Source organism: Neolamprologus multifasciatus, chromosome 7 (genome assembly GCF_963576455.1).
Source record: "Neolamprologus multifasciatus chromosome 7, fNeoMul1.2, whole genome shotgun sequence".
NCBI lineage: Eukaryota > Metazoa > Chordata > Actinopteri > Cichliformes > Cichlidae > Neolamprologus > Neolamprologus multifasciatus.
This window is the reverse complement of record NC_140445.1, coordinates 6874389-6891361: the sequence shown is the minus strand read 5'-3', so window position 1 is coordinate 6891361 and position 16973 is coordinate 6874389. Positions and strand designations below refer to the sequence as shown.

The window sequence follows — 16973 nt, the reverse complement described above, 5'->3', positions numbered from 1 at the left end:
TAAGGGTCTTTTGAATCGCTCTTTGTCTGGTCCCTCACCCAGGACCAATTTGCCATGGGAGACCCTACCAGGGGGCAAAAGCCCCCAGACAACATAGCCCCTGGGATCCCTGGGACACACAAACCCCTCCACCACGATAAGGTTGCGATTCACGGAGGAATGGAATTGTGACATTAAAAAAACAATAATTGCTCAAATAAATTTAATTTGTAGTTCTAAATAAATTCTAAATGCATTTAGGACGTTTTTTACTCACTTTATGTCTCTTCCACGATGTTATTTCTCTCTACAACAACATAGATTACAATTACATTAGCATGACCAATTATGCAACTTAGGTGATGACGTCATTTGGCGACTTCTAGCGACTTTTAGGACAGCCAATAGCGATTTTCCTTACTGAGGAGTTGGCAACACTGGTTGCACAAGGTATCGGGTTTTCGGTGCCATTACTTTTTCATATAGGACCAAGTATGTTTGGATAGCGTTTTGCCCTTGAAAACTGCCGTTTAATATCAGACATTGTTGTCTAATGTTATAAATGTATTGATGTGAAACGTGTAAGTGTGACAAATATGGAATAAGATAGGAAATCAGAAAGGAGGAAAATACTTTTTCACAGCGCTATAGTCTGTAAATGGTCTTCTTTTGGCTATAGTAGAACTTTTACTTGTTCCTTTTTTAATTGTTTGTTAAAATTGTTTTTTTGATCATATTGAGTATAGACAAATGCAACTGTGAGCTTTAGCGATTAGCCCGTTTCAACAGGACCGTGATCCCGATGTGTGAGACAGCAGGGTGCTGCCACTGGTGTTGTAATGTGTGACTTAGTTCCTCCTAACATTTCAGTTTGCTTCCAGTATCTATCCTCTGTGATTACTGGCTCTTTAGACAGATTTAAATTAACACATTCAGTAGCTGTTGTGAGATGAACTGGCATTTATAGTACATCTGTTCCAACACAGTGAAGTCACATGCAATTTAGATAGTCATCATAAGACGTTTTACCAAAAGCTTTTGTAATTCTTTGCAGTCTGTCAGTATGGCATCTGTGTATACACTTGGATTTGAAGTTTATAGAGGTTAAAGAGCACATTGTACACGGGCCTTGAAGAAAAGGTATGTAGTCTTAAGCTCGATGTTTTGGTGGAGTCAGGGGTCTGTAGCATTTTGCACTTCCAGCAGACTGACGTTTGGTCATCATCATCATCACTGAATCACAACATCTTCTCCTTCACCCTCACACTTTAACTCCACTCTGTTCCCTTTCATACATCATATATACTTAGTCTGCTACAAACCAGGAGGCGTAAAGCAGGATAAAGTAAAAGTTTGACCCATTGTGTAAACTAACTTGAATGATCAACAACCAGGAGGAGGCAGCGATTATGGAGGCACGGGAGGTGAGGACCACGCAGGTGGAGGAAGTGAGGAATGTGATGGAGAAGATTGAGCTCAACAAGGGACAGGATGACCCACTGAGCCCTTCAGAGGGGCAAGTGGAGCACGCAGGCAACAAGACCAGCAAAGGTAATTTGTATGTTTGTATGGATTATATGCTTTATATTTGGAGTCCAGGCTGAATTTGAAATGACAATAATTTATGTTCCCTGACCAAGGATCAAGGAACATGTATTTTACACCAGTTGATACATGTACAGTCAAATCTATTGAATGTTGATATTATTACATTTAATGTAACCATTTAAAATGATTTTGTTTTTGTTTTTCTCCCAAAATCACGTACGTCAACACAGGATCCACCAGGGGGAGAGTTTTTGGTGAAAGCCACAAAAAGACAAAGATGGGTATGTCATTGTTTGTGGAAGTATTTAGACTAGTTTGATACACTGTAGTAGAGTGTGTATGGTAGATTTGATTCAAGGAACATTATCATATGAAGATGAAAACAAAAGTTGTGCGATCTCTGAAAGTGTTTTGTTTATTTGCTTTTTGTTTGTTTATTGTTTATGAAACTGGTGACTTGGCTGTGATCTTCAGTCCCAGAGGCATCAAGATCCAGACCTAAGAAGAAAAGGCCACTAGTAAGTATGCTTTTGCTAATGCTTTTAATCACCACAGCTCATTTCATTCAGTACAAATACCTGTAGATATGTGATGATTCCAAGTTTACATTACACTAATGGCAGGAAACTGCATACATGTGTCACCTTATACACATACTGTAGAATTCAGTCCCCTTTGCTTTTTGCAGTCTTATTGCAATATGAAAGTACTTTTAACAGATGATGCAAGTACAGTTAAATGCATTCACTCCAGTAAAAATGCTTCTAACACAATGCTGTTGCAAGCAGCAGATTTTCTTTTTCTGTTGTCGATGTAGATTAGATAGAACTTTATTAATCCCTCGGGTGGTTCCTCTGGGAAATTCAGTTTCCAGTATCAGAACACTGACAGAAGTTGCATATTACAGAGTTAGAATATCAGGACGGGACCAGGTTGGTGGGGGTCAAACAGCAGATCCAGTCGTGCAGTGATAATTCATATTTAATGCAGCAGATTTTGTTAGAAATGTGTAAACGATTGTATTCTAATCACATTGGCTAATTTTATATGCATATATAGATAAAAGGTATTTTTATTATGTCAACAGTCCTCCAACAGCATCCAGGAAGTACTATCCTATTCCCATGCCTCTGTCCAAACCAGGCGAGTGTTTCCATGTCACTTCAATGTGTTCTTTGCCATCAATAATTTTATGTTGATTTTTTTTACATAAGCATGCCTCATGTGACCTTCCACTTTTTTTCCCTTGTCATTTCTCACCTCCTTTGGATATGTATGTATGTATCTCTTATTTATATAATCCTCTTACCCAACTCTGTCCTCCTTCCTCTTCTTTTCTCCCTCAATCTCTCTCACCGTTCATCAATATCGCACATCCAGACCATACCCGTAAGATAGAGTTGATCCGCTATCTTGTGAGCGGCTATGTGAACGGCAAAGTGCTGGACACGCTGTCCGAGCACGCCAACTCCCTGGCGTCCTCTGCTGTGGCCAGTCTGGAGGACGAGGCTGACCAGCTCTCTCACTTCCCCTTCCTCCCAGTGGCCAGTGACCCTGTGCTAACTGTCCCCAAGCATCATGGTTGGTACAGTGGACTCTGTTGTAGCTAATGAGCCAGACATTTGATGCTGGTGCTGTAGTGATTAGAGTCGTGCTGTGCTCTTATAGTGCTTTGTGGCTGCAGGCGGTAGCACGGTAAAGCTCTGCTGTGGTTATGAGCGCTGCACCTTGCTGACATATCATTCACACCAAAAGAAGACGTGAATAGAGCAGTTTTCAAGTGTAATAACATTCCTTTCGATCATATTGAGTATAGACGAATGCAACTGTGAGCTTTAGCAATTAGCCCGTTTCAACAGGACCGTGATCCCGATGTGTGAGACAGCAGGGTGCTGCCACTGGTGTTGTAATGTGTGATTTAGTTCCTCCTAACATTTCAGTTTGCTTCCAGTATCTATCCTCTGTGATTACTGGCTCTTTAGACAGATTTAATAGAAGTGTGTGAGCTATTGGCTCAGTATAAAGGGTCAGTAGTCCAACCTGATCCAAATCCAACCTGGGTCAGTGTGTCAGCAAGTACGACCTGCTGGTCTGGTTTGAGATCAGCGAGCTGGAGCCCACTGGAGAGTGAGTATCCACCTGGAGTGTTATATTCACGCACAAGCTTTAAAGGAACCATAAAAATTATCTCCAGGAAGAATATTATAAGTTGGGATGTTGTGTCACCTCCTCCCTCCATGCACAGGTACATCCCAGCCATCGTGGATCACAGTGGAGGCCTGCCCTGTCATGGTACCTACCTGCTGCACCAGGTACAGGATTGGTGCACATGTTGTTTTCTTATTACTCACACAGTGGTAACTGCTTCCTTTGTACACAGTTGAATATCTTCTTTTAAAGCGTAATGTTGCTCTAGCTGTGCTCACTGTGATCCTGAGCTCCTGTTATGTTTGCTGCAGGGGATCCAGCGGAGGATCACAGTGACCCTCATCCACGAGAAGGGCAGCGAGCTCCATTGGAAAGATGTTCGTGAGCTGGTTGTAGGTGAGCAGCCTACCTTTAGGGTCTAGTCGTGCTATACCTCTGTGTAGAAAACAAAAACCTCAAAGCACAGAAACAATGTTTTATAGTGTTTGTGTGCTTTTGATGGAGGAAGACAGGACAGAACATCATTAAAGGGATTTGACTTTGTGAGATCACACTGAAAACGCAGCACTCGGTTCACTCTGAGATATTTTCAGTCTGGAAAGATGAATCTGTCGGGCTTCAGGCTGCTTCTCACTTTAAGCAGTTCATGCTGTAGCTGATGGACCAAAAAATGACATTTCATATTTTAGACATTCAGCTGCTGACTCTGAAGCCAACAGGCTCTTGAGTGTGGATGATTGTGTTGGTGCTGGATGCTGTGATCAAACAGCTGTTCTGATCTGTCTTCATTCATGCCTGTCGTTATTAAGCCTCCTAAGCTCCAAACCAGTAAAAGCGATCTTTGGAGGCAACACCCTTTTTAGTACTTTGCTGTATTTGTTTGTGATTGTGTGACACTGAACCACAGTGCTATGTATATCCTCTGTAACACTCAGACGTTTCCAGATCAGTGTTTTCCCCTCAGCTGTTTCTCACTATAGAGTCTTTCCTCAGTAACAATGAGGCACCAGCAGAGCATATCTGGCTCTCAGTCTGTGGCTGATAGTGCCCCCTGCTGTTAATAACAGGAACAGTGTAACCTTGTATGGAGCTCATAGTGATGGTCTTAAGATTGCTGCTGCAAGGCAGTAATTTGTATCCATGTGTGCTGTCTATTCTGAGCATATGCAGTTATGTGAGCTCTCTGGTTTTATGTATCAGGACATGAATTTAAAATAAATCAGGTCCTTAGTAGGTCTTAATATGAGGTAAATGCAACCTCAGATGAACAGCACAGAAACACATTATACCAGGTCATTATTTATTTAACAAACACTGAGCTGAAATTCAGATGTTTCAAAAACTAAGTACATCCAAGACTATTTCCATAATTATTTAAGAGGGTCAGTATTAGCCAAGTGCTAATCAAGTGCACTAGATCATCAGTAAGTGTAACCACTACTGTCAGTTTGCTGGTGTGGCGTATTCAGGTAAGTGGTAACATACTGAGGAGGAGAGAAGCAGCTGTTGATACCCATGAATGTGGGAAGGCTTTGAAGTCGATCATTTTACAGCAAGAAAGATTATTCACAAGTTAAAAAAATCAAAGACTGTTTCCAATCTTACCAGGAGTGGACGTCCCAGAAAATTCACCCCACACATCTGAGGCTCTACAGGCCACAGTTAGCATGCTAAATGTTGGAGTTCATGACAGTGCAATTAGAAACAGACTCAACAAATATGGCCTGTTTGGAAAGACTTCCAGGAGAAACCATTTTCCCTCTAAATACAACATGGCAGCATGGGTTAGGTTTGCAAAGTTGAAAAGCTAAGCCCTAATGCACAGCTTCAACATTGGTGAAAACCAAACACGGCATATCAGCACAAACACCTCATACCAACGGTTTTGCTCGGGTGATGATTATTTGGGCTTTTTTTGCTGCCAAAGAACCTGCAAAGTGTCCAGGTCACTGAGTGAGCCATGAAGTATTCTAGAGTCAAAGAGATCATTGTTGGGTCAGTGACTCCAGAGCACAGCAGCAAAGCAACAACAGAGTGGTGCTGCAGTGGCTCAAAGTTGAGACTTCAACATGATTGAACGTTAAGAAAGCTGTGAATGAATAAATATCTGCAAACTTCAATGAACCGAAGAAACATTGTAAAGACAAACGGGCCAGAAATCCGTCCACACTGCTGTGAAACACTAATAAACAATGATTACCTCAAGTTTGTGCTGCTAAAGTTGGTTCCATCAGCTGCTGAATCACAGGATGTACTTGGTTATAGTCATTTGTGCATTTTGGGTTGTTTTAAATAAATAATGATGTGTTGTAATAATCCAGATCTAGAACCTTAAACTGCTTTTTCACGTGTCTGTAAATGAATTTCTTTCTTATCATTGTCCCGATTGGTGTCGGCTGACACTTGACACTCTGTGGCTCCTGATTTGTCTGTTGTCAAGGTCTCAGCTCAGTGCGATTCCTCACGTTTTGTCATGATTAAAGGATGAATGTGAACAATAATGCTGTCAAGCTAACGTTTCCTCTTTCTGTCTTTTTCAGCACTTTGAGGCAGTGTGGGACAGCTCCCTGCACAACTCCCTCCTGCTCAACCGCGTCACTCCCTATGGAGAGAAGATCTACATGACCTTATCTGCGTATCTGGAGGTCAGCCGCTGCTCCGCCGTGTTGTACCTGTTTGTACGTGTTTTTAAGTCTCTTGATGTCATCGTGTCTAACACACACCCTTTATCTCCTCTCTGCAGCTGGACCATTGCATCCAGCCTGCCATTATCACCAAAGACATCTGCTCGGTCTTTTACTCCAGAGACGCCAAGATGTCCCCACCCCGTTCTCTCAAGAACCTCTTTGGGACTGGATACTCCAAAACTCCTGACTGGTAAATCTGGGCTGCTGCACTGTGGCCATCTCTGTTTCACAATCAAAGATATCTGCCCTGTTACAAAGTTTCCTTCTTCATAACTTCTGCTTCATTATAGCGACCGAGTGACTGGGATCTACGAGCTGAGCTTGTGTAAGATGTCTGACACTGGAAGCCCAGGTGAGCGGACATGAAACATGTTTAAAGAACGGCAGCTGTTTTATCATAATTCTGTGGAGAGCTTCATCCTAATGAGGGCTCATGTCCTGAGCAGGGATGCAGAGGAGGAGGAGGAAGGTCCTGGACACATCAGTGGCTTACGTGCGTGGAGAGGAGAACCTCGCTGGCTGGAGGCTCAGAGGAGATGGCCTCATCCTAGAGCACCAGTGGGAGCTAGAGAAGATGGAGCAGCTGCAGGAGGTGGGGCCTTAAAAGATTCATAAAGAAATAAATCTCTGTTTAATATCGTAGAGGGAAAAATGACTTTTTAACTCAAAGACCAAAGTGCTATTCTAAAAAGTTTTTCTTAGAGTACAGACTTTACATGACTAACCCTCCCCTCTTCTCCCCACCTCACATTCGCCCCCATCTTTCGTCCAGGTGGAAAAGATCCGTCACCTTCTGGGAGAGGCGGCTCCCGTGGGAACAGCTCCCACCACCAAGTCCCTGAGCGAGTCTCTGTCCCCCAGCGTGAGCTCCGGCACTCTGTCCACGTCCACCTCCATCTCCTCGCAGATCTCCAGCACCACCTTTGAAAGCGTGAGAAGGAGCTGGCCACCAAGGTGAGAAAAACGTCGGCTTAGTGGGCGATCTTGTTGCTGCCTTCTTCCTTCTCTGCTCGGAGCTGATCGGTCTTGTTCCTGTTGTGTTGTAGTGCCTGCGCCTTCTGACACACACCTTCAATACTGAATACAACCAGCTGGTGAACAGCATCAGTGACTGCAAGGTGACAAATAATACAAAGAAATAAAAAAATAGCCTTTCTGTGTCACATCAGGGAGTTCATATATTAACATCTACCTCATCCTGCTGTTGTTTCACTTCAGCTTTCTCTCATCTCACCGATCAGACGTGATCCATCCGTGACGCGCTTCAGCAGTGCCACCCTCACCCCTTCCTCTACCTCCCCCTCTCTTGGACTCCCGCTGTGGCTCCATGGACCAGAAGTAAACATATTTTTAGGAACATTGACCTCGATCTGCAAACGGTTATTGACAGGTTATCTATTTGATTCTAACTTGGTGTGATTTGTGTTAAAGGACCCCTGAGAACAGCTCACGTGCCTCCAGTCCCTCCTGCTCAGACTATGAAAACTTCCCGATGGTTCCCACTCTGGAGACGACCTACCTTGCGCGGGCTGCAAAGAACGAGTTCCTCAACTTGGTGCCTGATATTGAAGAAATGCGACCAGGGTGAGTAATGCCATATTAACCCAAATACTGTCACTATGACATGTGTCTCACAGACCAAATGTAAGTCGACACTCATGTTCTCTAGTTCAAGCAGAAATGATGTGGATTGATTCAAATTCCTGAGGCTGGATGATTTCAGCTGGAAACAAACCAACACTGCTTCTTCCTCAGAAAAACAAGCGCTCTCTTAAAACATAAATAAATGAATAAAATCTCTTCTTTTCAGATCTGTTGTGTCCAAGAAGGGTTTTCTGAGCTTCGTGGAGCCTCGCTCTAACTCATGGGGGAAGCATTTTGTGGTTGTTCGCCAGCCCTACGTCTTCATCTACAACAGCGACCTGGACCCCGTGGAGCGAGGCGTCCTCAACCTCTCCACAGCACAGGTGGAATACAGTGAAGACCAGCAGGCCATGCTTAAGGTTTGAGGCAGGATAGACGTAAAACTCTCCCCACAGATCTAAGTTGGCGAGGCGGCGCAGCGGCCTGACGAAGAACTGAGCGTGCGGAGCGGTACGCGGGAGAACCACCGCTTCCATCCTTTCTGAAAAGCCTTTGAAAATACAGAAAATACCAAGTGTTCAAACTTATTAATCATTGTGATTCTTGACAGTTTTCTCTTGTAAGTCAACTTGTGGCTTAAGTCTCTTTTCATGCGACTAAAACGTTTAAGTTCCTCAGAACTTTTGCCTCCCCGCCTTCCTCCAGCAACCCCGCTGCCAGCTCAGCTTTCCTCCTCTCTATTCCCTCCCCTCAGCTTTTTGTGTTTTCGTTTCCATGACAATGTTTGGGTCTAATTTTGTTCAGCTTGGTTGTCATTCCCAAACTCCCCTAACTAAGTAGCATGTTGTAGTAGTCTACTTGTGTGTGCACGACTCTTTAGAAACTTTCCGTTTGCCAATCATCTGTACAAAGAAAATGTCTCTATCAGTGTTATTTGTCTCCTGAAATGAGTTTCATTCTATTTTGTTTTTTTTTTTGTTGTTGGTTTTTTATTAAATTAACATGCTCGCATGATACCTGCAGCAGTCCTCAGGAGAAGACCAGGTTTGCTCAGTTTAAAACAAAGATGAACCAAATCAGCCAGCTTACATTTGAAACCATGAAGGAAAAATCTACAGATATCTCCAAGTGACGTGTTAGTTTACGCTCTGCTACCTAAACCATAGCTGCTAATAGATTTATAGGGTATTTTTCTTCTCACAGTGAATTTGCATCAGGCTGAACCGTCTCTGAAACAAAAACTCAAAGTGGGAATGAACTTTGACAGGAGGGCCACGCCCGATTTCCTCTGTCGTCCACGTCATACTTAGATCCTCCTCAATCTGTGTACATACGCCGCCTCTAAACCGCCGATAGTGCCAGTGTCAGTTAGTGAGTCAGTAAAATACTCATGCATTTGTGTTAACATAAAAACTGCAGACTAACTAGAGACAAACAAGCGAGGATCGCTTCATATCTCAGCAGTTTAAAAACAAACAATGACCGATTGTTCCTGCAGGAGTAGATTTGGGCCCCTTTCTGCTTTTTCATCTCAAGGAATAAAAACAGGGTTACAAGGAGACGAGGAGGATGAAAACGAACTAAAGAGAGAATTTGATTTGTACATGCGGTCTGTTCTGGGATCAGTGTGTTAGTTAACCCTCATTTAACACATCCCTCTCTGCTCCTCTAGCTCGCTCTATCTCACTGAGAATCAGAAAGCCTTGACATTTACTGCTATTAACTTTACACTCTTGTTGTAAAGACTCAAAGAAAACACGGTGAAAAGGTCAGAAGGACGTAAGGAAAAAGGAATGAAGGTGCAATGTTTCTTTAGTTTTGCTTTGACGGCAGTGGTTAGCCAGCAAAGCTGCTTTTAAATGGCCCACAGGACAGATTACGATGTAGTCACATGACTCCCTTCGCTGTCACACCAGTGTCGGCTGAAATCTCTGAAGTGAAGTACTCGTGTTCAGCAGCATCACAGGGAACCATGTGTTCATTTTTTATTCTTATTCTTGAATCAAAACCTCATCTAACTCTCATTGTGTTCATATTTTTTATTTTAACTTTGTTATTTTTTTCTTATGCTTTTAATCATTCAACAATGAAGGTTTCTATGAAATGTAACAGAGGGCATTTATTTCATAATTTATTTAACCTTTGCACATTAACACATATCTATAGCAAGGACAGAGACACAGCCACATATGTTGAGTCCAGGATTGTATCTGAGCATCAGGAACAAATGATAAGAGCACATGTCAGAGGACACTGGATGGCTGTTTGTCAAAGGGTTTAATAGAAGGAAAGAAGTTAAAGGGACTACATATTCAAAGGTCTTATTTCTGATACTACCCCATGAAAATATTTGCTCTGTGTGCTGCAGCTGCTACATTCGGCTCTTTGGCACCTACGCCTCTCGAGATGTGTTAATGCAGACAAGCATTGAAAAACTCTGGTCAACCAACCAGCAGTCTGCCTGCTGTGTGGTATGAAATGCGTGGAAGGAGAGCTACCAACTGTCTGTTACATATAGATGAAAAATAAAGCTCTGACGTGACCTCGGGTCAGCAGCCTGACGGTCAGAGAAACAGAAACGTGCTGGATTGTGGATCTCTGAGCTGCACATCAAAGATGCACCTATGCACAGATCAAATCTCAAAAGTGCCTCATATACATGTTGATGCGAAGCGCTGCCAGAGCAAACGTTTCCACTTCATGTGCAGAGGTGTTTTTATTTTGGATTAAGTGTTTATTGTTTGCAATGTATAAATATTAGTTTGCAGCTCTTTGCACATATTTGTAGTATTTACAGTTTATAGTAGGGATTTTAGCCAACAGCTAATGTTTTTTTTTGTTTACTGGGAAATGAAATGCTGGCAATTCCCAAAGCTGTGTTTCAGCTGCACTTCCTGTTGTAGACTTGTGATGCACACAGGCTCTGTTCCAGCACTCAGCATGTTCTTCCTTATTTTCTCCACCAGGGGGAGTTCCTAAACTATGACATCCTGATAGGAGTGAACCAGGGAGAGGGGCTGAAGTTTGTGGACGACAGTGAGGACAACGACGGCATCTCAGCTGCGGCGTTCGACTACACCATCTCCACCTTTGTTGACAACCTCTACGGATACCCAGAGGGTGAGGAACGCCACCTCTGTACACTGCCACTTTTTCAGTTATTCCATTTTACAGCCTCCTCTCACTTAACTGCGTTTTGCAGCATCATCAGGTTTTGTCTTATTAGGAGCCGCGTTTGTTAATTTGTTAGTTTTTTTTTTCTGTTTGCTGTATTCATTAAAATAAACGGATAATCGTCAAAATGACAAATGTGGACAATTATCAAAGCTTACATCACAATTCTGACAGCTTGAGTTCACATGAATTTTCAAAAGAATATAAAAACCTGTGAAAGTGCTTTAAGCGTTTAAAACATGCGAGTAAAGAATGGAATCAGTAAAATATGAGCCCAGTGAAGTTACTGTGACTCAAACATAGAAAAATGTGATTTTTTTTATTTTCCACACCTAATTAATTAGAGATTATTTTATTTAAAAGTATTTTATAGCATATAACACCTTTGAAAATATGCTTCGGTTCACATTTAACTCCAGAAAATCATCAATCAAAATATGGATATTACCTGACCACAGATTGGTGGTGACGTCACTGCTCTTTTAACTGTTTGGTGGTTGTAGAAATGGTTTATTTGAGCTTTGAGCTGAGATTCAGAGGTTTCTGTGGACACTGCTCATGTTGGCACTTATATTTCTGACCTTTTCTTATAACCGATTAAACATGATCTCCTCGCTTTTGCTCCCGTTTTTGGTGGTGTGGGTGCAAATGATCAGTCATGACATTCTCATAATAAATAAGATACTGCAAATAATTATTTCTGCATTTGTGCGATTGGAGTGAATTGAAAATGTGTATGCAATGACACTGTTTTAAAGATTTAGCCTAAATCATTTTGGAGTGAATGAGCCTAAACATGATGACCTAACTAGTGATACACACACACACACACACACACACACACACACACTCTCAAGCATGTTGTGCCAGTTTCAGCTGAAACAATGTTTCAAACCATATTCCGGGTTTTTAGTTCACCATTTATGAGGTTTCAAGAAGAAAATAAAAGACAGATCTGAATGTTTGAAAATGTTTTGGAAAAATTCTGTAAAGATGAGATGAAAAATACTCAAAGGATAAATTCAATTGGTTTATTTTTTAGATAAGTTGAAAAGAAAAGTTAAACAAGCAAGTAAATAAAGAAACAAGGTAAAATGAAGTAATAATGAAAAAAGTTAAACAAGTAAATGAAGAAAAAAGGCAGAGGAGAGAAAACCCCAACAATCCCCTCTGAGCAAGCACTAGGCGACAGTGGGGAGGAAAAACGGCCTTTAAACGGGCAGAAACCTCCGGCAGAACCAGGCTCAGGAGGGGACAGTCAACTGCCGGGACTGGTTGGGGGGGTTAACAGAGGTGGAGCAAGACGAGGCTACATCAGGTGAGGAAGCAGTAGCGTCTCTCCTCCGGAACAAGTGGAACCATTTTTTCTTTTTTTCATGCACTTTTCCACGAGCGCTTTTTTCTCCAGGATGAGATTTCTCAACTCATCGAATGTTTCTGTGTTTTGCTTTTCAAGTTTCTCACATCTTTGTTCCACCTCTTCTAATGTTGCTTGTTGTTCTTCAAGCTTGTCTTGGAGTTGTTTGGCTGTTGCCTCCTGTATCAGCTTGTCCTTGTGCATGTCTGCATTTCTCTGTTGGACCTCTTTGTGCTCGTCTTCTAACTGCTCGTTTCTTTTCTGGATTTCTTGGAGCGTGAGCTGCAGGTCTTCATGTATTTTGTCTTGTTGTTGTTTTTGTGCCTGCATTTGAGTGTTTTCATGCTTCAAGTTATTGAATTCCACCAAAATCCCCTTAACGAGCTCCGAGTTGTTTCTCGCATTTTGCTCGATCCTTTTCTGCATCTGTGAGCAGCGTTTCTCCAGTTTGTCCTTTTCTTCTTCCACTTTAGTTGCTTTGTCCTCCAGCTGATTACAAAACTCTTGCAGTTTTAGATTTTTAGACTCAAAGTCCTGGACGATACGTTTTCCTTCTTTCAGTCTTTCTTGTTGTTGCTCTTTCTGTTGAAGAAGGTCTTTATTTTGGTGCAGTGTTTCATCCAGGCTTTCTTTCAGCATTCGGTATTTTTCCTGCATGCTCTTCAGTTCGTGCTGCATGTCTCTTTGCTTTTTGTCCTGCTCTTCCTTCTGTTGGAGGAATTCTTTCTTTTCTTCCACAGCTTCATGGAGCTGTCTTTGGAGGAGCTGATTCCTTCGGTCCATGTATTGGAGATCCCATTGTATCTTATCAGTCATCGTTTTCTTGTCTTGGAGCTGGTTGGTCATTTGTTTTAGTTCTGCACTCTTTTGCTTGTTTTCTTTAATGAGGTGCACAATTTGCTCTCGGGTCTGAGCAAACTTGATTCCCCAGCCCTCATTAATAATTTTTATGTCCGGCTGGCGCTGTTGTCTGTCTTCCAGCTCTTTATTTTGGGCTTCCATTCGTCTACACTTGTCCTCCAGTTGAAGTTTCTCTTCTTCAATTTGTTGCATTTTTTTCTGGAGATGGTAGTTTTCCTTCCTACTCTCCTCTAACGCCCTTTGGAAGGATGAGACGCCATTTGGGAAAATTGGCCGGCCACGCCAGGAAGGAGAGGCGGCGTAATCTTTTTGAATTGGTTGTGTTTTTTCTTGGAAACATGTTGGAGTTTCTAAGCGATGACTTTGAAAAGCTTTCCAAATGTTTCTGTGGTGAACATTTGTAGGCTGCAAACACAGATGCTGCTAAAACGAACTAAAACTTGCTGTTTCTCACCCCTACTTAAGGAAAAACATCAAAGGACTTAAGATTCTTAAGATCTCCCTATGACATCATCACTCCCTAAGCCAATGAGATTGTCACAAGACATTTTGGAATGGGGTATTTTTCTTTTAAACTGTTTTCAAACTTAACTTAAAATTTCAGTGTTTCCTAGTTGTGGACTATTGGTTAGTTTAGTCCATTAAGAAATTAATTGTCACAAACATCCCTAATATTATATAACAGACAACAGAAAACAAGACAGTTTTTTTTCTACGCAATAGAACTATAATACAAGTTTTTTTTAATTATCCTACTTTTTATAAAAGATAACATTTATTAAAGAATATGCATTTAATTAAAAAACTCTATTCATCTAAAGGGTAACAAAAAGGTGGAGCTTCCTGCTCAAAAATGAAATGTCCCCATTTTTCTGGGCGTGGGTGCTTAACTAGTTAAAAAGAACAAAAACAAACAAACATCTGTCTCCTATTTTTTATGTCACACAGGAAAGAAGCTTCAATATCTGATGAGAAGACATTAATTTGTTGGTGTTTGTGGTGTTTGGTGCAGTTTTCTTGTTTTCTGGGTTGTTGTTTATTTACAGTGGAGATGAAGATCTCTAACAAGTTGATTTGTTCACATTTGCACATCTTAATTTTTAAGAGGAATGTGTTTGTTGAGTTTGTACACTATATGCATGTAAGGCAACCGTTTCCTTTTTCAGTATTTTGTGAGGTGCATTTTTCTCTGTTTTAACAAAAAACAGACATAAAAGACATTTAAGTCGACCTAAGATGATTTGTTTAAATTTCTACATGGTCTTACTGAGGTGATGCAAAGTGAAACATGCTTTCTTCTTTTTTGGTAATGTGCTGGAAAAGCTTGAAAATGGACCTTGAATGTGCTTAAACAGAGCTTGAATTTGACCCTGAAAGATGTGTATGAACCCTGATATTAATAAAAGGTTGACCTAACTGATCAAATAAAGTCTGTGCGGTTTAGTTGTTCCACTCATATTAAACCAAATGATGGTGTGGTGGCCTGTTCTAGTGTGAACTAAGAGAGGGTTTGAATGTAAGAGAGAGGTGGAAAAAGGAAAAGGAGACCTAAAATGTAACCCCTGCAGCTCGACTGAGGAGGTGAGTTACATTAGTGCTTCCTCTTTATTAGAAAGCGGTTTGAGTGAATTAGAAGTCTGTTGTGTTTTTTGGAAGATCTACTCATTAGTCATGCGAGGCATCCATCTGAACTCTATCAAAATAAAGGTGTATTTTAACTCATTTAAATGTTTTCTAATATCAGAGATATAGGACTATACAAAGTAGCTGCTGACATCTAAAACGACAGCAGACTTATTGTGTCTTTCTTCACCTCATCACTTTTTTCTGTGTGTGTTTTTCTGTTGATGCCTTTCAAACAAAACTAGCCATGATATTTTCCCCCTCTGACAATTAATATCAGTTAACCCCAGATGTGTCATGCAGATATCCTAATTCTGTGTTTGGTAATCTTGCACCATTGAACTGTTAGTGAATGAGGCAACAATAAAAGTGTGAAACGTGCATTAGCAGATCAAGTGGTGCCTGCTTATTTCCTGCTTTATGTGAGCTTCTGCTGTAGTTTATTATGTGCTTTAGTCCCAAGAAACCACCCTTTTACTGTGGCGCACAATAAGATCTTCTGATGTTTGGTGTCATCTTCCTGTGATCTCCTGTGAACAGGTGGATTAATTCCCTTCAAGTTTATGTATGTAGCACCAAATCACAGCAGGCGCTGAACACTGTAAAGACTCTAGAATAATTATGGAGGCACAACATTTAAAGCTCCCATCCTTCCATCCCACAGACCTAAAAGTTAGTTATATGATAAACAGCCCCGTGTTTGTTTACTTGATTTGTAAAATGCAAAGTGGTGACTTTTTCTCTTCAAGCACGTCCTCATATGGAGACAGTTTTTTTAATGGCATAAAGCAAGTCATAATTGTTTACAAATATTAGCATATTTTATTTGGTAGAATGAGGTAAACAGTGAAGAAAAGTATGAGAAAACAGAGCACGTCTCCGGAGACTGTGGCAACTAGAATTATTGTATACATGTGTGTGTATTAAGGACTGACACAGACAAAGAATGAATCAGACAATGAAGCAATGTCCTTTTTAAATGTTTATTTATAAACAGGATAAAACCATTCAAGTATTGAGTCATGAATAAAACATCAACCTCTGATCTGCTAATTGGGAAACAGAGGATGTCAGTGTATTTTTCAGTGCTAGTCCAAATTGAGTGAGAGGACTTTACATTTGAATAGATTCGATTACAAGTTATATTTGGTTTTAATTGAATGAGTTCAATTTGATTTAAATCAAGCCAATTCACAACATATAAACTTGAAATATATGGTAAGATAAAGGTTGTGCAATAATACAGAGAAAGCCCCAACAATCAAATGACCCCCTATGAGCAAGAACTTGGCAACAGTGGGAAGGAAAAACTCCATTTTCGGCAGAACCAGAATCAGGGAGGGGCCATCTGCCTCCACCGGTTGGGGTAAGAAAATGAAACTAAACTACAGGAAGACAAAGAGGAAAGATGTTCATGATATATATGAAACTTTCCACTAGCCCTGACTAAAATATTGTTTTTGACAGGAAAGTATTGTTTCATTCATGTTTATTCCACGAGGTGGACAGCAGGAATAAAACAAACCAGATACTAAGAAATAAAGTATACAATGAAATTTTCTCGATATGCTAAAATTCCCACTGAGACTGGATAAGATTTTTCTAAAACTGGTCAAAATACAATTCTCTTCATGCACAGAAATCCCACCCAGTCCCACAACCCAAGATGAATATTCCTTGTGTGTTCTTGAGCTGGACAGAAATTCCTCTTGCTGAGCGGGGTCCACGCCAGCCTCGTGTCAGGCAGACGAGGAGCCTCCTGTCCCAGTCTCGTCCGTCCACTGGGCCCATCACATCCCAGCCCAGTTCGCATTCTGCATTGGAGTCCGTCGCTCGATACCACCGCGGCTCCTCTCACGTCATCACCTGTAAGTAAAAACAAATAGGAGCCAGAACCATCATCCCGGAAGCTGCCCTGGCTTGTAGCCATGGCGACCCTCTCCCAACACGGCTGCACCCAGTGAACAACAGTGAGACACTACTGACAAATGCAGGCAGTGGTATACATCTGC

At 41.4% G+C, this 16973-nt stretch overlaps 1 protein-coding gene, 1 long non-coding RNA gene and 1 pseudogene across 3 annotated transcripts in view; 1 reads left to right on the top strand and 2 right to left on the bottom strand.

Annotated features, from left to right (window-relative positions):
• The window catches only part of LOC146513629 (uncharacterized), a 101816-nt gene that overhangs the window by 73501 nt on the left and 11342 nt on the right, over positions 1-16973 (bottom strand). The window lies entirely within an intron of this gene.
• LOC146513630 (kinesin-like protein KIF1B) lies at positions 1389-15724 on the top strand (annotated as a pseudogene). Its single transcript, XR_014875217.1, has 15 exons — positions 1389-1530; positions 2908-3108; positions 3576-3654; positions 3773-3839; positions 6216-6320; positions 6419-6552; positions 6653-6714; positions 6809-6954; positions 7135-7316; positions 7409-7480; positions 7581-7700; positions 7794-7946; positions 8173-8365; positions 10913-11066; positions 14287-15724. The product of XR_014875217.1 is annotated as a kinesin-like protein KIF1B (transcript).
• On the bottom strand, positions 11255-13618 carry LOC146513631 (uncharacterized). The gene has a single exon (XM_085165654.1). It carries the CDS (start codon positions 13528-13530, stop codon positions 12430-12432), a length of 1101 nt encoding a protein of 366 aa, XP_085021780.1. The 5' UTR covers positions 13531-13618; the 3' UTR covers positions 11255-12429.

Bases quoted from the DNA above. Each gene is read 5' to 3' on its own strand.
- LOC146513631 (XM_085165654.1), bottom strand. From the start codon at position 13,530: ATGCAACAAATTGAAGAAGAGAAACTTCAACTGGAGGACAAGTGTAGA.